General features: G+C 36.5%; 3 protein-coding genes and 1 long non-coding RNA gene across 10 annotated transcripts in view; 3 read left to right on the top strand and 1 right to left on the bottom strand.

Annotated features, from left to right (window-relative positions):
- The window catches only part of LOC139982553 (uncharacterized), a 139,997-nt gene extending 126,291 nt beyond the window's left edge, over positions 1 to 13,706 (top strand). The window contains exons 13-14 of the mRNA XM_071995446.1: positions 6,367 to 9,767; positions 10,890 to 13,706. Coding sequence (XP_071851547.1) covers positions 6,367 to 6,426 — 60 coding nt within the window. The 3' untranslated portion in view covers positions 6,427 to 9,767; positions 10,890 to 13,706. The remainder of the gene's footprint in view (positions 1 to 6,366; positions 9,768 to 10,889) is intronic.
- The window catches only part of LOC139982191 (uncharacterized), a 297,534-nt gene that overhangs the window by 152,364 nt on the left and 119,530 nt on the right, over positions 1 to 25,640 (top strand). The window lies entirely within an intron of this gene.
- Positions 16,036 to 25,640, top strand: part of LOC139982193 (tRNA (cytosine(38)-C(5))-methyltransferase-like) — a 76,372-nt gene continuing 66,767 nt past the window's right edge. For 6 of the 7 annotated variants that reach the window (XM_071994784.1, XM_071994785.1, XM_071994786.1 and 3 more), the window contains exon 1: positions 16,036 to 16,250. In XM_071994784.1, coding sequence (XP_071850885.1) covers positions 16,175 to 16,250 — 76 coding nt within the window. In that variant the 5' untranslated portion in view covers positions 16,036 to 16,174. The remainder of the gene's footprint in view (positions 16,251 to 25,640) is intronic. The other variant, XM_071994791.1, reaches the window with a different exon arrangement.
- On the bottom strand, positions 18,218 to 25,393 carry LOC139982196 (uncharacterized). The gene is made up of 4 exons (XR_011798031.1): positions 25,238 to 25,393; positions 23,235 to 23,369; positions 21,111 to 21,210; positions 18,218 to 20,561 (listed from the first exon to the last, which is right to left on the bottom strand). It is a non-coding gene; the product is annotated as an uncharacterized lncRNA (long non-coding RNA).

Below are 25,640 nucleotides of genomic sequence, written 5' to 3'. Positions count from 1 at the left end.
AATGATTTGATAAAATGAGACAAGGGCCCCAAACCCACGCCCAATTTTTCATTTGTACAAATACTTGGTTGATTTTTTATATGGGTGGAGGTCGATATCAATGATTTGATAAAATAAGACAAGGGCCCCAAATCTATGCCCAAATTTTCATTTGTAAAGAAAAGTTATTCATTATAACAAGTTTAGATAAACTGGGCTAGGTTTGTCAATTCAAGTTGTAAAATGGTGTAGGTTAATGAATTCAGAGCAAATTTTTTAAACTTTTTTAAAGTTGTATTTAATATGTATCTTTCTCTTGTTTGAATGTTACAGATGATTCCACTGATGATGACAACGACGATGTTGAACCTGTCTGTAAGATGCGAACACTAAGATCAAACGTAGCTGGACCATCTTCTTCAGGCAGACCACACATACTTCCAGTGTCGTGCATAATTTGTCACACTGATCACTGGATAAGGGACAAGGTGACCTGTAAGAGACGAAGAGAGCCCCTGACTCGTTACAGGACAATAGATGCTGGGAAACTCAGAAAGGCTGCTGAGCTGACATGTAACGAATCCCTTCTTTTGCAAATGCGTGGCAGAGACCTTGTTGATTCCGAGGCAAGATACCATCCGAGTTGTTTTCGCAACGCAACCAGATTTCTCACTCGGAAGTGGCCAAAAGAAACAACAGATATTCTATATGCAGAGTCTTATGCAAAGTTTTGCCACAATGTCATTGATGAACAGATTCTCAAACAACAGGGTGCGATCAGGATGACAAAACTCACAGCCCAGTTCATCAAAATGGTTAAAGAAGTTCAAGGGATTGATGCCTCAAGTTACAGATCCTACAACTTAAAAAGGCGTCCCCAAGGCTCCTATCCACGACTTAATTTTTTGCGACCAACGCGACGCTATGAAAGTGAAGTTGTAATTTCCAGAACTGTAGAAGCTCAGGATCTAGCAGTAAACCTGGTTAATCTACAAGATGATACAAAGTCAAGTAACTAGTTAGACACTTCAAGTGATAGTGAATCTGATTTGTAGCATGAACAAAAAGGTTTGTGTAGAAGTCAAGGCATTTAATCGAGTGACATGTACTTTACAGCTAGACAGCTTAGAATTGCTGTCCAAGAGGTACATGTGGACACAGCATGACATCAGACATCAATTGGACTTTGGAGTAATATTTCAAAATCTAGCATTTTTAAAATGTGAACTCAAAAATTGTGATTGTTAGATGTGTAAATACATGCAGGAATGTGTGAACTAAATATAGTGCATCATTAGTTACATGTTCAAATAATGTGTAAGGAAATAGAGGGATCTGTATGACAAACATGAAGAAAACAAATTCAGTAGTGTCAAGAGTTGGGGCTATGCATTTAGTTTGAAAAAAAAAATCAAATTGTACTCTGTTGTAACTTTCAGTATCAGTTGGAAAAGGTGTAGGACTATAATGTGATTCGAAATGGTCCGATGAAGTAATATCTCACGTTATTGTTTATTCAATTTGATGCAAATTTCCACACAAATTGTTGTTTTATTTCATGTTAGTTTAATCGTGGCTAACACCAGTCTCCACTCTCCAGAACACCATTTCATAATGGAATTTAACATACAATAATCAAAGACATAGTCAGTGCACCACACCCTATTGAATATTGATTATGCGATCACTTAAACACCCCCCCCCCCCACCCGCAAAAAACAAACAAACAAAACGAGGCTCGATTTTTGTGGATGGGTCCTGTGTGTACAGTCGTTTAACTTGTTGTTGACGAGTAAGTGCCACCCATTCACCATGGGTATTCATAAGAGTACAACTTACTGATACTATCTACAGAAGTTTCATGTGCAATGTTATGATCAACAAACAGTTTAATGCATATTACAAATGAGATTTAAAGTTTTTTTGTTAAGGTAGTTAGGTGAAGCGCTGCTTGATAAATAAAAGAAGAACATATCTGAGTTTGTCACTTTTTTTGGCTGTTTAGACATACTTTGTTTGTTAAAAAAGTCTATCGGAATCTCCAGTTTGATTATAATGAATATGAAATAATGTGCTTATTTATTCACCAAGAATGACCCCCTCCTCAATCATGTTATGTATACATGCTGGCCTACTCCTTGCTCTCATTTGTTATTACTGGATCATTAATTGCCTAGAAATAGTGTATTTCAACAATTTAACAATGAACAAACTGGCCTATCCCCACTACAAATAAACACCAAGTACAGTTGAAAAATATTATTCCAATAGCCATATGCCTATACAGACTTTTAGAAATGTTGTGCCTTACATAATCTTTACAATTATAAAGGTTTCCACATCAAAATGTGAATTTTTGGGGGGTAAACTGTTTCTATCTGGAGACAGACTACGTATTTTTGATCAAGTGAGGGCACTGTTTTTCTTATGTTTTTCTTTATGTTGGAAAATTTGACATTTTATCTGTGAATTACATATTAATGTGCCACTTTTGAGCAAAAGAACAACTTGATTCTTTATTAGGGACATATTATCTATAACTCAGACTATATTTCATGTAATACCACTCCGGACGTAACAAGAATCATTTTCTGGAAGGAATTCAGAGCTACGGCCCATGGCCTATATCTGCCTCTAGCTCTAACTGTGCAGTTAAAGCTGCCCGCGTTTAGCGGCAACCGTTTAGCCTCCCCGTATAGCTGCCCCGTAGGACTGCGCCTGTATAACTGCTCCTGTATAGCTGCCGCTGTTTTTGAAGGGGATTTTTTCATTTTTACGGTAGGCCTTCCATGCATAATTTCCATTCTAAATGATAGCAGCTTTAAATAATTTGTCTTCGTTCCAGTAATTACTGAACAAATTTACTGTTACAATTTGTTTGGTTGTTTTAGAGAATTAGGCCCAATGTACAGGATGGTGATGTGAGAATTTTAGCAGCTAATTACAGGGACAGATTTTGGGGTGATTTTGACTCCAAACTTATTATAACTGAATAACAAATTAGTTTATGATTAACAACAAATAAAGGTGAGAATTTAGTCACTGGGTGAAGGTTTTTATGTAACTGCCTAGTACGTAATATGTTGTAAACTTTGACCAAACCATGTGATATTTTCAGAATTATTGGATACCCTGCAACAAAGTTCAATCACGTGACTGCTCTTGATTAGTGAATTTGTCGTTTAGCTAAATTTAAAAAATCTGTGTCCCACCAATTAGGGTCACAGATATTTTTTTTTTTTTTGAAAACAATTACTTTAATCTTCTCTGGTGGGATTTTGGTTGACTGAAGAAACATACAAAATTTTTCATTTTCCGTAAAACGGTCAAGTTTGCTACTAGCAGATTGTAGTGAAAACAGCACAAAATACAGACATTTTTAAAAGTTTTTTTTTTTTACTCTTTAAGTTCAATCTTACTCAATTATTAACTCGGTTCTCTCTACTAGTTTCAAGAGATTTGAATGATAACTATAGTTTAAGTTATTATTTATCCAGATTAGCGTAAACATGACTGACATACAACTGAATTAAGTTTTGCTATAAATTAACACTGTTCTCTCTAATAGCTTCAAGGGATTTATGCGAAGCTTTCAAGTACAATACTGTATGTAGGACATAAAAAAAAAACGTGGAGTTTCTAGGGCAAAAACGAGGATGAACTGGTATTGCGCGACTCGATTCACACTGTTGTTCTCTTTAAAGTTAAAAAAAAAATAGTGCCACGGGTTTTTGTGTGTTGAAATCAATTACTTTAATCTTCCCAGGTGGGATTTGGAAAACAGCACAAAATACAGAAAATTTAAAAGTCCATTTTTGTTACTCTTTAAGTTCTTACTCAATTATTAACTCTGTTCTCTCTTATAGTTTCAAGCGATATGAATGATAACTATAGTTTAAGTTATTATTTATCCAGATTAGTGTAAACATGACTTATGTACAACTTAATTAAATTCTGGTAATAAATTAACACTGTTCTCTCCAGTAGATTCAAGGGATTTAAGGATCTCTACTGTTTAAACATTTATTTATCGAAGTACATATTTTTGCGACGGTTTCAAGTACACTACTGTAAATAGGACATTAATTACGTAGAGTTTGAGAAATGAGGATGAAGTGGTGACTGAGGCGAAGCAGGGCGATTCAATAGTGTTGTACTTTTATGGTTGTAAAATCCCAATAGACACTGGTTTACATTGCATATCGTTTGTGTGAAGTGCATGATAAACGTAATTGATTGTAAACATCAGACTCACTGTTTTCCAGAGTGCTAATGCTGGACAATGTGGTGATTGATATAAATGAAGGAAGAAGTGATACATTAATTGATATAAAGAAAAGAAAATTGAAGATTATTTTGAAATTGGTGAAACTCACATATTCACTATTTAGAATAAACTATAGAATAAGATATCGGTAATATATTATGTAAGTGGCACTAGATTCGCTCTGTGTGGTACATCATAACCGATGATTTGGTGGAGCTGTGATTAAATCACTTTCCACGCACATTTACATATCAAGACCGTAATACCAGTCAGTATGGAGGGGGGGGGGGGTGGATATCCTACTGCTTCGTTCTGTTGTGTACATACCATGGTAACTAATAAATATACGCGGATTTTGTGACGCTGTGTAAAAACACAATGTTCAAAAAGAATCTGATTTTTTTTTTCAAGATACTGCGTCACGGATGTAAAGATTCTAAGCCTTTGCCGTATATTGCTTTCTGCATTTGTTAAAAGCTTCTTAAATGTGCATTAGACTCTTCTTAGGAGAAGCTGGCTGATCCGTTTACAACAATGGTTGGATGACAAGATTAACTGAAGTAATGTAGTATTAAAATAGCTGGTTTCGTTTACAGTATCAACTTAACCGCCACCAAATAGCTCACAAACGTTTGATAAATTATTATAACTTAGATAGATACTTAAACTCATGAGAAACATGTTTGCTTTGTAACCAGCATCGGAACTTAAATCAGACCTATCACAAATGTCATACCATATGTACATACTAGCTTCATCCATTTCATACATGTAAGCATTGGGGCTGAAGTTGTTTCTGTTTTCATCGCCTGCTGAGGCTCATTACAAGCGGTCAGGTTCATACCTTCTATAATATTAATATACCGTTGAACATAACATGTACACTTAGAGCTTCCGTAAGAAATATCTAACTCGATTAAAGGTTAATAAATACTTGACAACTTATGTTTCACAAATAATGTACAAGAGTTCTAGTGTTCTGTTTGAATAAACTTTACAGAAAACAAAGAAAATATTTCTGAATGGCTTTATTCCATTTTTCTACAAGATATGAAGAGTGTGCAAATTTGTATTACATTTAACTAAAATACCCTTACGTGCAGGATACAGTGGGTGTTCAATACGAATAGTTCATGTCGGTAATATAATTCAACATCCGGGCCTTGTTTCCTCACGTGGTTCCTATTGTTATTAGTACTCTTTCCATCAGAACCAGTCAATATGTCTGTTTGTTATAGTATAAGAAACACTCTGATGTAGTTGAGTCCTATGTTTCCTGATTCCGAGTCCGAGACTACTTGATTCGAGGATGGTAGTCCGACAGAGTTCTATAGAGTATATGAGCAACCCAAACAAGTCCTAGCCCAGTCAGTATATAGGGACAAAGCAATGTCGAGCTCGCAAGATTTTGGCCTATAATAGTCTGATAGACACACAGGGCGTATCGGTTGCATGAACCCGCTCTTAATATTGTCTTTAATTTACAGACCGTCTAAATGATTTCGTGCGGATGTGCACACATCCAATTTAACATATATATATATATATATATATATATATTTATACATATATATATACATACACAGGGTAAATTTAGAAGAAAAAAAAACAATGCTGGTTTTATAACAAGACGATAGAAACATACCATCTAAGACGAAGGGAGGGAGTGGGGGGGTAACCAATATGCTGCTATGTGGGCTAACCAATATCATTAAATTGATCCAACCATGATGTTCTGAGTTCTATCTTTGAATACTGCCCTCATTTTCCTACGCTTCATCTTCTCTGTTGTCAATGGTACCCATCTGATAATATCAGTGAGAAGTAATCATTTTGACGTAACTCAATGTTTGATGACGTCACCCAGTGTTTGATGACGTCACTCAGTGTTTAATGACGAGTATAAGACTACTATGTCTTCCCTATGAAGCCCATGTTTGTATTCATGTTATTAAGTCCGTGCATCTTACAGTGTGTTCAATGCAGATGTGCGATTACCTGCAAGGAATATTTATGCAGATATATCCTAAAAAATATGTTTTGCTTCGTCTTCAGCTTATTATATTTTCCTGCAATACAATTTCTAAATGTCATGAAAAAAATATTTCTCTTCCTTTCAGGCTTGTGACTATAAAGGCGATCTACCAGGGGAAGAGGTAAGAGAGACATATTTATGTTAATTAGTAACTGTAATTTTTTAACAGACAAGGAGGTGTTGATTACTGTGGAACAAAGAAATAAGACAAAAGAGTATTATGCTTTGTTTCTCATCAGGGATGAAAGACTTATAGTTTATATAGGTCAGTTACGAGTTTATATCTCGTTATGATGATAGCACTGTTCTCAAAGTCAATTTTAGTTGTGGCCAAATAATCCTCCTTCTGCACACACAGTCAAAGAAATGATAAACAAAGAAACGGATAGAGGTTTAAATACTACAAGATTTAGTTCAATGTTATGGGGGTTAATTGCCTCACACTATATTAGAATATTGACTTTCAAATACCCCAGGTGTCCATCCATCCAACCCCCCCCCCCTTCCCACTCCGACATATGTTAAATGACTATTTTATTTCACTCTGCTGAAGTGCAGATCACAATTCGTTATAAGTTCAAAAAATATCAAAAGAAACCAGTTTTTATTATCTTATAGTATATCCTTGTTCATTCATTTCTTCGAGAAACAAATTTTCAAGGTTATTGACTGTAGAAGGAACTAAGAAAAATATTCTTAAAAGTCACCTTCATTGACATATCAGAAACACATATTATATTTACATCATTAAATGTCATATGACGATGCAACAGTGCTACCGTAAAAATGTTCTCAACACATAAAGGACTAACTCTAGAAGGCTATACTTACATTGCTTATAAATATCTACTCCAGTATTCTTTGATAATATAAAATCATTATTATCATTCTCTGAACTCGGGGAGGGGTTGGGAATGGTTAAAAAGGAGCTAAGCTTCTCGCAGAACTTCGGTAAACGATGCAGTACAGTTTGCATGTAAGCATCATCACATACCCGTCAAACGGGAACATATTAACTATTGAAATTGAAGAGATAAACTGGTCCGCTTTATTGGTAAATGTGAGTGAGCCTAGGAGCAAGATGATTTACTGGGTTGTTAAAGTATCTGCTTGGTTATAGCATCATTATTATTCATTGTGATAAGCAATCGTGCACTGTGGCATCAATTAATAACTCGGAGCTAACTATTGTTATATGAGATACAAGGAAACTATAAACAAACTTAACAATTGATGCTGTAGTGTATGATTGATGACGTCACACCGTAATCCCTTACAGAGTGGATTTAATGGAGGAGGGCTGCAATTCCAAGTTCCAATTCGGGTCCCTTGAAATAAATGACATGTCAGTAACGGCATAGGTAGCTAACAAACTAAGGTGATTTGAAATGAACCTGTGTGCGTGCATTAGAATCGGCTCTCTGCCAACATGAAAGTTAAAAATAACACAAATTCATTGAGCGATATATTATTCAAATTTGTGTCAGTTCCAAAAGCCTCAAGTAAGATTGCGAGAAGGTTTTATCTTGATTATTGTTAATCACAACCTGTTACATGTATTGTTTTTTTACGATGGTTATTAGTCTGTTACCTTCAATATGAAAGCCAATTTCTGAATAGTATACCAACTCGTTTTAATGTTAGTCAAAATGACGTAACAAGGAATTAAAATAAAGCATCATTTTTTTCCCCCGTCTACGTGAAATTTTATTTTTGAATATTCCATGAAAACATTAATCTTTAACATGTCGCTGATTCTTTTGTTTACATTATATGTATTGAAAACCTGATAAATCCAGCTAACACATAATGTTGTACGGGCGTTTATTATTGAATAATGTCAACGATTGTCGAGAATGAACATAACAGCTGATGTCAATGCACGTTTTATGTCTTCCTAGGGCCCGAGTAAACTATTTTCAAATACCACGGTAGCTTACGCGTGCAGCTAGTGCATATTAATGCTACATACAGCATTGTATATACAAAATTGTACTAAGAGAAATTGGGTGTGTACTCACCATGCAGGTGACGGATAAGTTGACGTGATGAAGTATTTCTCCTTAAAGGCAGAAAACTTGTGGCTTTGAGTTTACTGCGTTAAGACGGAGGGAGGGAGGACTCATCAGACTAAATTGTTTAAAACTAGAATATGTTTCCCAAATTCGGATGGAGATGTAAATTAACCCCATCCCTCTCCACTAACTTTCTTCGCCGTAGTTTTAGAAGTCACTCATAGTTTAATAGTTGTAATACATCTTGATATGTTATGTCTTTAGACATCTCGGACATAACTGTAGTGTGTAACCATGGAGATACAGGAACAATATTAATTACATAAATCTATAGCTATATTCATGTAACTGGATAAATGAAGCAAATTGCCCTTGGATGTCGAACATTAAACGGTCAAACACGTTTGAATTAAGAATCGCTTTACTGATACTGTACAGAGAAACTAACAATATAGTAAGAAACTTATAATAATGTAATCTGAATTTCCTGTTTTGACAGGGTTTTGAGGGTCCTCTTTGTCCAAAGAAATCCTGGTTTAACAAAAGGCCTGAAAAATGAAATAAATATGTCTCTTAATTACTCAATATCTCTCCAATCTCTCCCATCTATTTCAAAAAACAATACGAGGTCAAGAATTACTGTGACTATGGGCCTAGTACCTACATACTGACAGTTTCCCCAAGCGTTAGTACTATGGTAACCACAGAAGCCCGGATGCCGCGGAAAGGGGGACGGGAGTGTATTATGATCGCGAATAATTTTTCGGAACATCGTTGTTAACTTAGTATAGTTATGTATTTATTTTCGCATTGGGGCCCCGGGACACCATAAGAAAACTTTTAAAACTTAATTGCAGGAGTTTTAAGGACTTAAGCAATATGTCTACGGATCCAACCAGACCACTGACCATCCATATTAAGCAGGCTATTGACCGTGGGGGTCTTAGTCTAATATTTGTTGACATATACGACCCATTGTTGTTATTTATACACTTATTTTCAATGTTTCAAGCAAACGGTAGAACGTTTTTTTTTTCTCGAATCCAACCTTCGCAAATTAGTCCTTTCAAGCACGGAATCAAAGCGACCAGAGCATATGTGACCATGGTTTCAGGGATTTATCCGTCATGTGTATTACGTGTTCAGTACTAAAATATTCGCAGAATATACTTGTTAGAATTCCCTAAAATGATAACTGAAATAATAATAATTAGGACAAAAACTGTCAAGACATTTGAAAACATGCAAAAGGAATTTCAAAATGAAGTGAAAATAAGTTTGGTTTAGCTTAAATCAATCACCTCTGAGAAAACAGTATTAATATGGCTGCATATGATGAATATTTACAACATTAAAATATACTGCATTGTCTTTGTTTTTGTGTTATATTAAACATATTCAGTACTAATACTTTTCCTCTTGTTTAGGGATTCGATGAAGAGAGTTACCGGAGAGTCCTGGCATGGTTCAAGTAAGTGTACGGTCAATACAATTGAATACTTTTTACCTTAGTATTTAAAATTGTATTGTTGAGAGTGGATTGTGTTTGCTACTTTTAATTGTAAAATCTTAATATATTAAACAAATTATCCATCATTAGACACATTTTTTATCCCTATATCTGTGATTTTCTAATTTGTATTGTCACTAGTTTCATCTGCTTCAACTGTAATTGGGTTTAATATAGTTTGTGTTCACCAGGCTGATCCCTGATTAAATGCATGAAAATGAGTGAAAACTTCCTTCCATTAGAAAGAAACAAAAGTATATGTTCCGTATCGCAATAATGTCGGATACACAATCTTCTGTTCCGCTGATGAGGCGTAAGAAGGTCATATCTTGAAAGCGATATATTTTTTTCATCTGCTAACATGTGTCTTATCACTAAAACGGTTATTATAATGGTTAGTATAGTTCCACCATTCCTCATTAATTTGAAGGAAAAATATAAATTATCGTGAGTCCTTCGTTAATACTTACCGGGACAAAAATGTCGGTAAACATTTGAAAGTTTATTAGGAAACGACTATTAGCGATATGGTGAGGTCACTATATTGGACTACACACAGAAAATAATAGAATCAGAGGAAAGAAAAGTGTTAAATCTGAGCAATTTCATGGCTCGTCAGCTCTTTGGCATCTCTGACCTAATTAGGGACGTAAAAATGGAATTTTTAAATAAAGTGAGGTGGGATCGTGAAAAGGGGAAAATAAATGCAGATTCATAAATTAAAACAGAAGGGATGTTTAGGTCAGAGGGTCACGATACTGTTTTCTAAAACACAAAAATGTTAAAGAGCATTATCTTCTTCCATTTCTGTTTCCTTCAAATTTGTCATGTATAACAAATAATCTCATTTAGCATAAAAACAATATTTAGGTGAGTAAAGTATACTTACAGAGAGAAATCAATTCCTTCGTCGAAGTTTAGAAGAATGTTAATGTGCAATTCATGGCACATTTTTGCGGGGGGTTGGAAGGGGGGTTGTGTAGGTATTACTTACGCATTGTTCTACTAATATGTAGTTGCTTTATCCATTTTTTTATAATAACAATAGTACCTAATATATATCATTTTACTTTTATGTTACAGAGAGAGACTGAGATATCATCTTCGCAGCAAACTGATATAGTATGGTGACGTCATTGATAACCAAGTTGAAGAAACATCTAACAAATGTATTTTTTGTGTCGCTTGAATTTAGCTCGATATAATGTTAACAAAATCAGAGAAGCACATGTTAGAAACAATGAGTAATTATGAGAAACTCGTCCACTATTATTTAAGATAAAGTACCTACCTTTTCGGCTAGTTGGACCACATGTAGCATACATAATCTAAATTTATTGCTAGCCTGATTTCTCTTTTTCGGAGAAGTGGATGAGATGTCTAGTGGATTCCTTGTCCATCCTTTAGGTTTGTAAACTGTAAATAACTCCAAATACTACAAAGAACTCCAAACCAAGATTCGATATCTCACATGTTCATATAGGCTACTTGGTATTGTAAAGTGTACAGCAAATAATTTGTTATGTTTTATTATTCACATCACTGTACTCATATACTTGTTTTCTTTTTGCCCTAAGAGCCACATTCAAATTGCTAAGAGCCAATCAAACTTCTGTTGACGTCATCCATCAAACACTACGTCATCAGTACTTTGAAGTCAACTATTGAGTGAGGGAAGAAAGAGTACACTCCCTATCTTACTCTTTTTGTTTACGTGGAGGCGCGGGGGGGGGGGGGGGGGAGGTGAGGGTGGGGTATTGGAGGAGTAAGATCACGTAACCACCACATTGGTGACCAAGTAGATCTTATAGTAGTAATTTACACCACAACCGGATCGCTCATTTTTAGAATGGAATTAAACGGTAATGTACAGTACTTTTTAGATTTAATTTTTCCACAATATGTAACAAAGTATTTGCTACTTGCGTAATGGTTTGTTTGTTGGTCAGGTATTGCTGGTGACCTGCTCTCGGAATCCATGCACTCCTCGAAAGCAGGATATCAAATCCTTTATTGGTCAAATTGTATGTAATGATGATTCATCCCAATTCCAGATCAACATCACCACCTCCCCGACGCCACCCCCCCCCCCCTTCACCCGACAAACATTCTACTACTCAGAACATTAATTAAACGCCTAATTTTGTAAATACTTCTAAACTACTTTTAACCAGACATGTTTGTAATGCTTTGGTTAAAATCTGTACATACTGTATCCACATACACTCGGTAACTAGGATTGCATGGTTCAACTTTTATGTGGTTTCTTTGTTCCTTCTTTTACTAAATTTTGATTAAAACTTTGATTCAAACTGAGTTACGTAATGTCTTGAATCTAACAAGATTAGAGCCACCGAAATTGTGTCAATGGTAAGACTCAATGACATTCATTGTATATCTACAATGTCATTGCGTTATTAAAATCGAACTACAAGGACTTAGATGTGATATTAATTAATATCTGGGATATGTTTGTTCTAAGTCAGCATTTCTTCATTTTTTTTTTAAGTTCCAGTGTAGTTTCATTCATAACATGAAGACAATAGGATGACATGAATGTTACGTCATATCAAATGATTTCAAAGGACAAATGTATATTATGTATATTAAGTAACTGATACTTAAATAACTTTTTCGATTGTTTCAATACTTTTGTTTTTAATTTGTTATTGTTTTTACAGATTTATGTTCTATCCATTTCAAATCATGATTTGAAATACTTTTAGTTTATTATGATGAATTTTAAGGCATATTCTATTTGTTGTATTGACTGATCTCCATCAGCGCACGAATAATATAACATGAACGCTTACAATAATTCACCTACAGACAAAGATATAAACGTTTAAGACTAACGTTTTATCAGTATAACAGTCAAAATACTTTGATCATGCGCTTAACATGCAATCTCTCCTTAAATGCTGGTATGACGTCATAATGTCGGTATAATGATAGATAGCATTGCAACAGGAATTGAACCAGAATGGTTCTAATTACTTTAAGTTCTTCCATAGAAATCATATTTTTAATTTTCATTTGTTTTCATTCAATGCTTACTACATTTTGATGACTCTGTTCTATAGACGAGTTTGATAAGTTACGTCTAGACTCAAAATAGACTGCAAAGTTGCTAATCTTAAAAAGGATAACTCAGAGGATAATATATCTTGACTAATTAAATAAGATTATATACTAAGCATCCTGGTGAAATTTTCATACAATTCCTACCTTGCATTTTCGATATATCGATAGCTGAAATTATCACAATTTGTAACACAGGTATAGATAATAGTGTACTAGGATAATAGGATGGCGTGACTGTTATGACATTCAAATAATGAAACGAACAAGTTCATGACAATCGGAACATTTTGTGTACTGAAGCTTGAAATTAATGATCGTACCCTTATATATGGCAGGTCTTGTAGGTTATTTAGTGTTTTTTTGTTTTCTTAGCTTATACAGTCTCTTCCCGGGTTGCCTAATCTGGAGCAGTCTCCCAGTATTTAAGTAATTAAGTTTCCCACGTAGTTTAAAAAAAAAATGTTTTGCTAACCTGCACGAACCGATCAGGCTTGTCCCCTCCCGCTCTGACACCCACCGTTCAGTGCAGAAACCAATAATAGTTCAAAACTTCATTAGAAACAGCTGATTAAAGTTTTAGTAATTTTACAGAACATTTTATACATTGTCAAAATTCTACCGATGAATATCATTATTTTGTTACCGGTTTGAAGTTATTTCATATTTCTTTCATGTTGGCTTTAATAAACGCTTTGTAATTCCTGGTTTTGAAACCAAATACACATGTCCATTCATGATATATTCTAACATTATACACATAACATTGTAACCAATCGTACAGTTAATAAAATTAACCCTAAACCCGCCTTTCATGAATATGTTCTTTTCTTCATATATTACCCGATATAAAGCAATATTATCAAATGATAAATATGCCGGGTTATATCCTAAACTTTACAACTCTTCAAAAACACGATATTAAATGACTTAAACTAATTTTAACAGGTATCGAATTACAGTGGCGGAGCTTCCAACAGTCAGGGGCGGATGCCCTCTTGACGGACTCAAATGGACTGATGGCGCGATTTTCAGCTTTTTAACTTTTTTTACTTATTCGCGATTATTGACTTTTTTATTGCGTTTCCATCTATGATCTCCCTATTGACATTTGTCACAATTTTGTTGGTGTAATTTTCTGACAAATGATCTAACGGCGATCTTTAATTATCGACACTTCTGTTGTACAAAACCATTTCCAAGAACTGTATGGGGTTTTCGATCTATTTTTAGACGATACGCCACGCGCAGTGGCTGAAAAAGTAATACACTTTAAGTCGGCATGCAGTGTACGTTATACGCCGCTCAGTGATCAGTGTGTTGGAAAGGGTCATTTCCGGCGATCTAGGGAGTATCTTTTCTCAAAAATGTGTTGTACGATCCGCGCCAACCTGTGATGGCGCTCCACTTAGATAGTGTCGAAAGCGCTCCTACAGACCATTCTCGCCCCTCTGACCCACACCCCTTGCTCCGCCACTGTCGAATTGTCTGAATGCGTGTTATATATTAAAGCAATAAATCTAAAACTTGTTTGCCCCGTCAGAACCGCCATGTAATCGTGATGATGAGTTGTAAAATTAGAAAAATCAAATCAAAAGATTCTGTGATACGTTTCCTTTCTTCATCTACTTACTATATTCTAATTCAGTGTTAGTGTTAGCACAGGTACTAACTTGAAGATATAGTCTAACTATTTTTAATTTCTAATAACATTTATTTCCCAAACTTGGAGTTATGTTTCTGCTGTCGAATTGTAAAGTCTATACACAAATGTCAATGTATTTGCGTCCAGCCATCAGCTAACATGCATGTGTTAGGTAGGACAGGCGAGAATTAAGCCAGCAGTCGTTATGTGATGGGTTCAAGCCAGTTGTGTCAGGGAATTTGCATTGAATTAAAAAATACATTGGTACTATATACTTTTCATGATACAAGATAAGCTCTACCCACTGTGATAAATTATAGGGGTGGGGGACCAGGGGGGCATTCCTTCAAACATATTGCTTACCCTCCTGCCTCCTCCCAGAGAACTTGAAGGTATAGCAAACTTGATTATCCATTACGTCAAATTTTCTTAATTATATAAGGCTAACAAAATGCATCACAATCCGAGAGATTTCCCCTGGACCCCCCCCCCTCCCCCTCCCAAGAGGCTTTGAAATACATTCCGTTGATTTGAATGTTTATCTGTGCTCAAGTTAAAATAGCTACAACAGATGTGTAAGCACTGCAGCTTCCAGGTTTAGAATACCTTCTACAGAACTTATATTCCTCCTTCTGACATGTCCTTTTCTTACTCTAAAGTCGTTACCATGGAGAGAGCAAACCAAATATCTCAAAATCCAAAAACTTCGGGGATGCCCCGGCCTGGGCATTGAAAAAAAAAATCCTAATTGAATTCCTCCCTAACACGTGCAATTAGTACTTAAATATCTCAATATACGAGAGAAAAAAAGGATGACATCTGAAAAAGGTTTATCTTCGGAAAGGATCGACTCCGGGACCCAATTAGGACCTGATATACATTCCAGTGAAATGTGACCCCAGTTAGGTGCATGAGATACATTCCAGTGAATGTGACCCTAGCTAGGGGCCTGTAATACATTAAAGGTCCAGGGAAATGTGACCCCAGCTAGGGACCTGAGATACATTCCAGTGAAATGTGACCCCAGCTTAGGGCCTGATATACATTCAAGTTCCAGGATACGTGACCCCAGCTAGGGGCCTGAGATAGATAGCCGGTTTCGAAATCGATCAAAATTCCTCTTGAATATTCGATACCTCATGGATATATTTAGCCCCCCCCCCCCATCTTTCCCAAAAGATTGGAATTGCTGGTAACGCCTATGATGAGGTGAGGGCACAAAAGTTTGCTAACCGTCTTTTCGGGGAAGGGTTCGAATGGGAGAGGTACCCCCTCCCTTTGAGTAAATGTTGTTTCGGTTAGAGAGCTAAGACTTGTGCAAAACAGTAGCCTACTATCATTACTATCAACACTGATTTGTGTATACTTGCTTGCGATAGTAGGAACTTCTGCTGGGTGTTTTTCTTCCCTCTCTCCAACTGACTACGTCACTTGCGTATGAAAAATCCGATTAAAAGCTTCTCTCTGTTCTTGAGGGGCTTGAAAAGTGACGATTTTAGTTCGTAAGTCAACGGAACGATGTCGTCCAGCTGTAGATCAAGTGCAATACAATGGACGTTATACACCGCCGTACAAATGTTTCCTAAACCAAATATTGTGAGGAATAAGACGCTGAAATGCAGTCAACGTTTACTATAACAAAATGGCAGCCCCTGTTGAGCAACTTCGTGTTGTCGAATTTTACAGTGGCGTTGGCGGAATGCATTACGCCTTGATACGTGAGATTTATACATTGATATGATAAGATTATGTTGCCTTTTTATACTGTTATGTTTAGCTAGTGTAAGGCCCCTAGGCCTTGGTCTAATGAAACTACCCCTGGCCGAGGCCTATAGCCTTTTATAGGACCTAGGCTAGACCAGAGTCAAGTGAGCCGCACATTCAGCCGCTCATTCGTTTTGTAACGTGATTAGACCAAATTGAAGTTAGCATACACGTTCAGCACCAACGGTGCTGAACGTGCAGTATGTTACATTAGGGGTTACAACTTTGCACAGCTCCAGCTCAGTGCATTTAATAATATTAAATTATGTGAAACCATTGTGTTAAGCCGCGCCCCGTTTTGAAACTGTGCTACGGAGTCTCACTGTGACCTGAGTTTTGTAAAATACACTGATGAACATATTTGAACAATTATTAAGATAATGTATGAACCTAAATGGACTACATATTAATTGTCAAGTCTATTAAATACACTATGTATTTATTTCAGCTTCATTTATGCACATTTAGGGTGTTTTTCGGGGTTAAAACTCAGCTCCACCTCAGGGCAGCTCAATACGGCATTTTAGTGTGGAACCATATAAAAATGCGACTTATGACCAACTTTAAGTTTTTTTAACAATTATTGAGATAAAGTATGACCCTAAATGAACTACATATTTATTGTCGAGTCTATTAAATACATTATGTATTTATTTCAGCTGCATTGATGCACATTTAGAGTGTTTTTCGGGGTTAAAACCCAGCTCCACCTCAGGGCAGCTCAATACGGCATTTTAGTGTGGAATCATAAAAATGCGATATTTGACCAACTTTAAGCTTTTTTAACAATTATTGAGATAATGTATGACCCTAAATGGACTACATATTTATTGTCGAGTCTATTAAATACATCATGTATTTATTTCAGCTGCATTGATGAACATTTAGGGTGTTTTTCGGGGTTAAAACCCAGCTCCACCTCAGGGCAGCTCAATACGACATTTTAGTGTGGAATCATAAAAATGCGACATTTGACCAACTTTAAGCTTTTTTTTAACAATTATTGAGATAATGTATGACCCTAAATGAACTACATATTTATTGTCGAGTCTATTAAATACATCATGTATTTATTTCAGCTGCATTGGTGAACATTTAGGGTGTTTTTCGGGGTTAAAACCCAGCTCCACCTCAGGGCAGCTCAATACGGCATTTTAGTGTGGAATCATAAAAATGCGACATTTGACCAACTTTAAGCTTTTTTTTAACAATTATTGAGATAATGTATGACCCTAAATGAACTACATATTTATTGTCGAGTCTATTAAATACATCATGTATTTATTTCAGCTGCATTGGTGAACATTTAGGGTGTTTTTCGGGGTTAAAACCCAGCTCCACCTCAGGGCAGCTGGCAATACGGCATTTTAGTGTGGAATCATAAAAAATGCGACATTTGAACAACTTTAAGATTTTTTAACAATTATTGAGATAATGTATGACCCTAAATGGACTACATATTAATTGTCAAGTCTATTAAATACACTATGTATATATTTCAGCTTCATTGATGCACATTTAGGGTGTTTTTCGGGGTTAAAACCCAGCTCCACCTCAGGGCAGCTCAATACGGCATTTTAGTGTGGAATCATAAAAAATGCGACATTTGACCAACTTTAAGCTTTTTTTAACAATATATTAAACGTATTCCACCTCTTTCCTGGTTAAATCAACCAACATTTCCTGGTTGGTGCTAATACTATCCTGGTTAATATCATAAAAGTTCCACCTCTTTCCTGGTCAAATTTACCACACTTTTCCTGGTTGATGCCAACACTATCCTGGATAATATCACAGAATTTTCCACCCCATTCCTGGTTAAATCACCACTATAATACTATTGGGTATGCCCCCTTTTCTCCATTTAGTTGCAATGCATTCAAATTTTGAAAAAGCAAAACATAAATTATAAAACAACATATTTAATGCTACTAATAGCTAACTTTATTTGCATCTCCATTACTTTTGAACTTTTGCAATATAGTTTAATTAATACCTCAAATATTTAAAAAATAAATTTCTATAAGAAATGCAATACTGAAATCAAAATTTTGAGGACATATTTACAACATAACCATCGTCGCATGCTGAAGCACTGATTGCTCAACATCAACTGTGAAATGTAACAGGGATACCAAGACCTTGATCTGCACTTTTGCACAAGGAAACAACTTGAAAATGACTTGAACAGTTTCACTAAAAAACAAGAAATGGACCCTATACCTGAACGCAACAATGCATAGGGGTTTCGATGATGTAACATTCACCTATTTTCTGCATGAATCTGACGTAATGTATATTGATGGTGTACAACATACTTGATATTAGTAATACAGTGAAAAGCAGGGAGATGTGACAAAAAATAAATTCACAATGACACAGGCTGTCCTGAAATGACCATTGACCTCAACAACAAGCTTCTTGTACTTAATGTGATAGATACATCAACATACTAAATATGACATCAGTCCTTATTGAAATATTGTGTAAAGCATGGTTTCACAATCTGACCCCTGGTGAACTCTAATGACCATTGACCTCCGCCCACAACATTAAGGCTTCGTGTACTCAATGTGGTACAATTACATACCAAATATGCGATCTGTCCAAGCTTCCCTTACGAGATTATGTCAAGGAAGATGTCTTAGTGTGGAGAGACAGGTAAGAGGGGAGTAAATGTTTGGCATTTGTTGACTTCAAATGACCTTTGACCTCCACCAAAAGCAATAATAGGCTCCTTAAATGTAATATGGTACATTTTCAAACCAAATATGAGATCTTTTCTTCTTGCAATAGCATGTTTGTCACAATTTGACCTGTTGTCCCAAAATGACCTTTGACCTACACCAAAAACATTAGGCTTCCTGTACTCAATGTGGTACGTCTACACACTAAAATGAGGTTTGCCCAAGCTTCCTTTCTTGAGATATCGTGTTTACAAGGTTTTCACATTTTGACCCCTAGAGACCCTAAATGGCCTTTGACCTCCATAGAAAACAATAGGCTTCTTGTACTCAATGAGGTACACCTACAAACCAAACATGAAGTTGGTCCAACCAGGGAGTTGTTATGGTTCCATAACAACCTGGTCCAACATTACCTTCTTAAGATATCGTGTTTACAAGCTGGGCATCACAAACGCACACATACGCCATCATGAATGCATAGGTTACGATATTCATCGAAACCAAAAACTTGATCAAAGCCTCTCTCCCAATAACCTTTGTCATGACAACTTCAGCCCTGTGTCAGTAGCTCCTTTTCTTTAAAGGTATGCTGTATTAGCCCCAAATATGCTAGATATTCATATATGGTCACCTCTGGTCACAATTCTTAAACTGTTTTTATGACAACCTTTGAGGAAATTGTCCTCACTGGGACATTCAGTCATCTTGTGTGTTCCTTAAAAATGTCTGAGAACAATTGTAGAGTAAAGACCTCCAGGAAAGTACTTCTTGAAAACTTCTTGCAATTATAAAGTGCTATAGTTTGGGCCTATACTGACTACCTTTAAACTAGATAGGAAGGTCTTAGAAGACCTATGTTCACATTGTTGTTGATAAAGATGACATATTACCAAATTTATTTTTTATATTTAATTACCATTATAGTTTACCACTTTGCACTGGCAAACCGAAGATCGAGCAAGGATCTGCAAGACAATAACTAGGCTTCCAACGATATCATTAATGTTTTAGTCACAAGCTCCTCCTTGGACCTCGCATACTTGTGCAAATTATTTTAACTCCAATAGAAAGTGGTAATTTTCGCTTATTATAATCACAAGAAAGATTAATTTGAAAAGATTTTGAACTACTGTAACAGTTAAATAGTTAAAGAATAGACCGAAGTGTCCTTGAGCATAAAATTTCTGAAACTCCGACCCCCAATGACCAAAATTATGATCACGTTTTGCATACATCCACACGTCCGTCCGTGGACTCAGGAAAAAGCGTTTCCAAACGATTAACTAAACCGACCCCTAAATGACCTATGACATAAAATTCCTGAGCACTTCCACATGTCTCTTCATCACAGGTCATCTCTATGCAAGTTTCATTGAAGTTGTAAAAGCAGGTCTTATCAATTGTGGACAGAGAGATGAATTGAAATGCAAAAAATCAAATTAATTCTCATAAACAGCTACAATCACATTCTTGATGTGCATCATCGAAGCCAAAGACATCTTTCTACTACTGCAAAGCTGTATTACTTGGTAGCGTGTCTCAATTTCTCATTTTTCACCTCATCCAGTTTGTACAAATCTAGGAAAGGAATGAAACAATTAAAGTATTAAATGGTGTGTTAACGAACTTGAATGGAGAGAAGTTTAATTAAAGATCACCATTCTTCACGGTCGTTTCCTCTGATCTTTTGGACAAACAAGAAAATGGAGATGTAAGTAAGATGTGTTCGTGAACTTGACATACCAATTGCATCATAGGCGAAGGTCAAATGTGTAAATGTGCATTACACGATAGTTGCTTGGAGCAAAATGAGTCAATAGTGTTATTTGAGGCACTTAGCCTACAGTCCAACCAAAGGGTGTGATATTGGTTCAACATTGTTTTTGTTGTCATTTTACGGTAGATAAAGGTAGGAGCACTGAAAGTTCTCTGTCAAAGCAATTTTCTCTTTGTTATAGACAATTTGTTGCCATTCTTTGCAAAGTCGTGTTGTTTCTGGCTGACATCTCAGTAAATAAATTGTTCAATTTCCTTAATTTCCTTACAGATCTAAACTGGTTCCACTTTACCATTAATCAGTGGGCTATCAGCAATTCTATGTAGATAAATCTAAAAAATGACACTTACTTGTTTTACATCTATGAATGATTGCAAGGATGCACCCTTGCACCCTTCGATGTTGAAATTCCCCAAACAACAGAGTTAAAAGAGAAAATGCCAGGTTCATCTGCAACAAAAGATTTGTGAAATTGCTTAAATTTGATACAGTAAAATAACATTCACTGAAAGTTTACATCTTCTCCCAACCCCCCCCCCCCCCACTTTCTGAAATATCCAAAAGATTTGTGAAATTGCTTAAATTTGATACAGTAAAATAACATTCACTGAAAGTTTACATCTTTACCCAACCCCCCCCCCCCCCATTTCTGAGATGGCTAAGGTATCTCACTGCTCTATGACAACAATTTTAAAAAGAACTAACACTAACTGAAGGCCATGGTCACACTCTTTGTTTATACCATAGAGAATTAAAACTAGAAGTCAGAGACTTGCCATCTACAACACAGAATGTAGGAAATGCTTAGAATTGTGTACAGTTATGTTGTACAGTCCTGATTTGGCCTTTCTGGTTTGAAATTTTTAAGACACATGCACCTTAATTTAACTGTATTTCACTATCACAAGAAAATTCATCTAATATAAAATTGATGACTTTGCAGTGACTTCAAGTTATGCTTCCACAATTGGCAGAGAGTAAGTGACCAATCTTTTGCAAAGATAAATCGATGTCTTTTAACACTTAGGAGGAAGTGTATGGACGCAGGGCTCGAAATAAGCGGCGGCCAGTGCAGCCATGGCCGCAGGTGCCCTCGCCACTGGCCGCGATGCCCAAGGGAAAATTTCTACTATCAAGGCCAGTACTGGCCTTGCCCTTTTTACCCATTGGCCTCCGTGCCTTTTGCAGGAATAGGCATTGGACAAATGCGACTTTGAGAATGACAAAAAAACGAATCATATGTTTCGAAAAAGCGTGGCTATTATTCGCGGAAAATGATGAAGAGCATGCTAGCGAATCGCAGTCACAGGACGTGAATAACGAACTGTGATCGCAAATTGAACATCATCACAGTACTGACCTTGGTAGTTGGTGTGAAAACGTACCGCATTCTAACGGTACACGAATGTGAGCCTATCCAACTGATTAATATACGACCATCCGCGGGCTATCATTGCATTTTCGTAACGTAGTTCAGTGGGAAATTCAGTCGTAATGCAATACAGTGTTTCTAGAATCGCGAAGAAATTATTCCAGGGACAACAATGTGAACAAAATCATCATATTCCGAGCGAGAACATGTTTAGCTTCCTAACCATATCATTCACGTATATGTATGTATAACATACCTGTATTTATCGTAAATTGAAAGAAAGTTCGAAAAAGTTTACAACCAGTAGCAGCTACGGTCAAACCACACCTGCACACAGTAGTACCATTATACAGCTTTGGCTGATTGACGTCACAGAATCGTGCTCGCTTATTGGCTTAACAACTACATGAATGCGAGGTGATTGGTAGAATCTGGGAAATTCCCAGTAGAGTCAAGTTACACAGGATTATTTCGGGAGGGTGTGTCACTATTGGCAATTACAAGTACACCCAATTTCAGGCGGGAGTCGGAAGACCGAATAATTATGTAGTGGAGAGTTGTACACTGGAAGCATATGCAGTTAAGTTGTATTATCGACAGTGTTTCGGCGTTGTGTATGAATTTCATAATAATAATGCTGTTTCATGGAGGAGTGTTACGCGGCGGTGTGAAAATAAAACAGGTTACAAATTGAGACATTCTTCGCATCATTTTTCAAAGTGGCCTTGGTGCCCTGCTCACAATTTCAGCGTTGGCCTTGCTGCCCTCCCCACTGGCCTTGATGCCCTCCCCAAAAACATGTATTCCAAGGCCAGTTGGCCTGCCCTAGAAATTACGAAATTTCGAGCCCTGTATGGACGTATGAGATATGGGTTATTGCAATGATCGCAATGACCTCAATTGACCTCTACAAGCATAACTTATGCATGGTATCAATCACCATGCAATTCATTTTTGGTTTGAGTTGTAGTTTAATATAAGGCAATATGAAGCATGTCTTTGTTGTACCACAAACTGTTTTAGTTGCTCAACTTGTGTATAGAGATATAATAATAGTAATACTCAGCAGTATTCAGTTGCAATTACATTGAACAACACTTACCATCATAGGGCTAAGTAAACTGCAGCCAACAGATTTGCCATGTAGTTTGCAAGTACGGTATTGGAAGGCTCAAGGTTGTGTGTTTCTTGTACTCTGTCATGGCTGTTAGCTCCTCTTGGGAAAAATCTTCCATTTCTGCCACACAAAATGACACATAATAACAGAAAGAGTTATTTATTTCTGAACCTAACAGAAGCCGGTCACAATTGTTACAAAATATTTTCAAAGTAACACAAAATCAATTCCATTAATGGTCTTTATTTGAGTTTTGAACCATGTTTAAATCTTATCAGTTTGTATCTATATAAACATTCTCTCCCATGAAAACTGTATATGTCCCTTTTTGAATTTTCAGAAAATCAATGTGTCCCTTTTTAATGTTCAGAAATCAATGCCATAAGGAATCCTTGTTATGGGCAGTTTAGTTCATTGAGATTTACACCAATGTCATGATCTGCTGTGTCTAATATGGAAATATAATCTGTCTCACTGACAGTGCTTCAAACCTACCTCCGGGTAGTATATTTTTTGAATAAGAACAACATGAGATTAATAAAACTTATGTCTGTGTTATAGTATGAGGCTTATAACATTGGGAGTGCAAAGCTGTGACCTAGTCATGTGGTGTTTCATTTTTACATTTCTCATGTGGATAAATCTGATATGTGACTAGGCCTAGGCTAAACCTATATCATTGCATGGGAAGGCCTAGCCTAATTAACTGACATTTCAGCCAAAACTTGTTTAAATTTGACACACAAGTCTCCCCCTTCCCCCTCTCTTCTCCCCAAGGCACTGATTTCTGACCAATTAACATTGAAGTATAGTCCAGATTGAGATTAACCGTACACAAGTTTCTTGGTTTTCATAAATGAATAGTACAAAATTATCATCTTTCTAATTAAATTTCACATTATCAATACATATAACCTAAATTTACTAGCTTAACTGTTTATAGCATAGCCTGGGTAAGTTTTACACTCAGAGTCAGAGGTTAGTCTAGGCCACCACCATAAATGCATCACTTGCAATTTTAAGCAATCTCTTCTTTCAGTGTCTGCAATCACTATTAGCCATTTCCCAACCATGTAGACCACTAGCATAGCCTAGGCCTAGTCTTTTAAAGGCATTGAAGACTCGCCCCAAACCGCGTGCGGCCATCTGAAAGTTAACTCTCCGTTGCTTGCGAGTGACATTTGTTTGTGTCGCTACAAAATGCAGACAGTACAGTAATAAAACATGATACCTTGTTATCTTTAGCTGGACCTGAGATGTCCATCGCTGTATTGATTGTACACTGTGCTGTGTGTATTGGCCGCAGCTGTATGTACTGACTGTACACTAGTCTCTAATTACCGATCGTAGCAAGTTGTGTGTGGGTATATTCTAGAAATTAGAATCGATGGTGGTGTCTAACAATTCTGTTACACCTCATTCGAAACTACAGTAGGTCAGATTACCGGCATGAGACGTTTCTTTTTGCGCGAGTCTTCACACCCTTTAAAAGTGAAGGCAAGCTAGGCCTACAGGGTCTAACTCTAACTTACACTAAAGTGTACTGACCCAAGTGCAAAGAGGTTTATGCCTATGTATAATTTCACTATTAATGCGTGGCTTTGATTAGGTGTGCCCTCAGAAGTTACCGTACACCACAATTACTCGCATTTGGTAGAAGTAGTCACTAGAGGTGGCCTTGAATTAGGGAAGGTCTTGCTTTGAGTATGACACACAGTACAGGCATAAACTTACTTAGGTATAGATTTAGTCCTGAAGTGAAGGTACTTACTAGTATACAAATACTAGCCTATACTATCTCAGCTAGTAGTACAGCGTATTTACTACATCAGGGAAAGGATCTGGCCTAACCTAGCCTAACAACGTAAGAGCTAACGTTAGGTTATACTTCAATATCGCGCGTACTGACTGTATCGCAGAAATGACAAAATCGACATGATCCCGTTATTCACCTTTACATTTAAACACTAATTTAAGGTTACTCATACCCCATTATTCTAGCAAGAATTTGACATCGTCGTCTGCAATAATTAGATGGTTAATTGCACATTTCTTCGTTGTATATGACGGTTTCTCAAGCTTGCGATTGTCGCCGTAGGAAGCTGCTGCTAGCGAGAGGTGAAATTAACATAAAAAGGCGGGGGAAACCTTTGAATGACATAAGGAGTGTGCTGAGACTGGAGATATAGGCGTGGTTTAAATAATGTGGGTGGGCTTTAATGTGCGTTCAGGATGGAGCTGGATAAAGAAATACATAAGTGTTAACCCCCTATGATATATGAATATTTAGTGCGCTGAGGATGGAGCTAGCGCTGTAACCACTGATCTCGGCAGCTGCGAGTGTACGGTGTTGTTTAATGAACATAATTGTCTACACGAGTATACACGGTT

Source organism: Apostichopus japonicus, chromosome 16, assembly GCF_037975245.1.
Source record: "Apostichopus japonicus isolate 1M-3 chromosome 16, ASM3797524v1, whole genome shotgun sequence".
NCBI lineage: Eukaryota > Metazoa > Echinodermata > Holothuroidea > Aspidochirotida > Stichopodidae > Apostichopus > Apostichopus japonicus.
The sequence above is the reverse complement of the archived record's forward strand: the minus strand, read 5'-3'. Positions and strand labels throughout refer to the sequence as shown.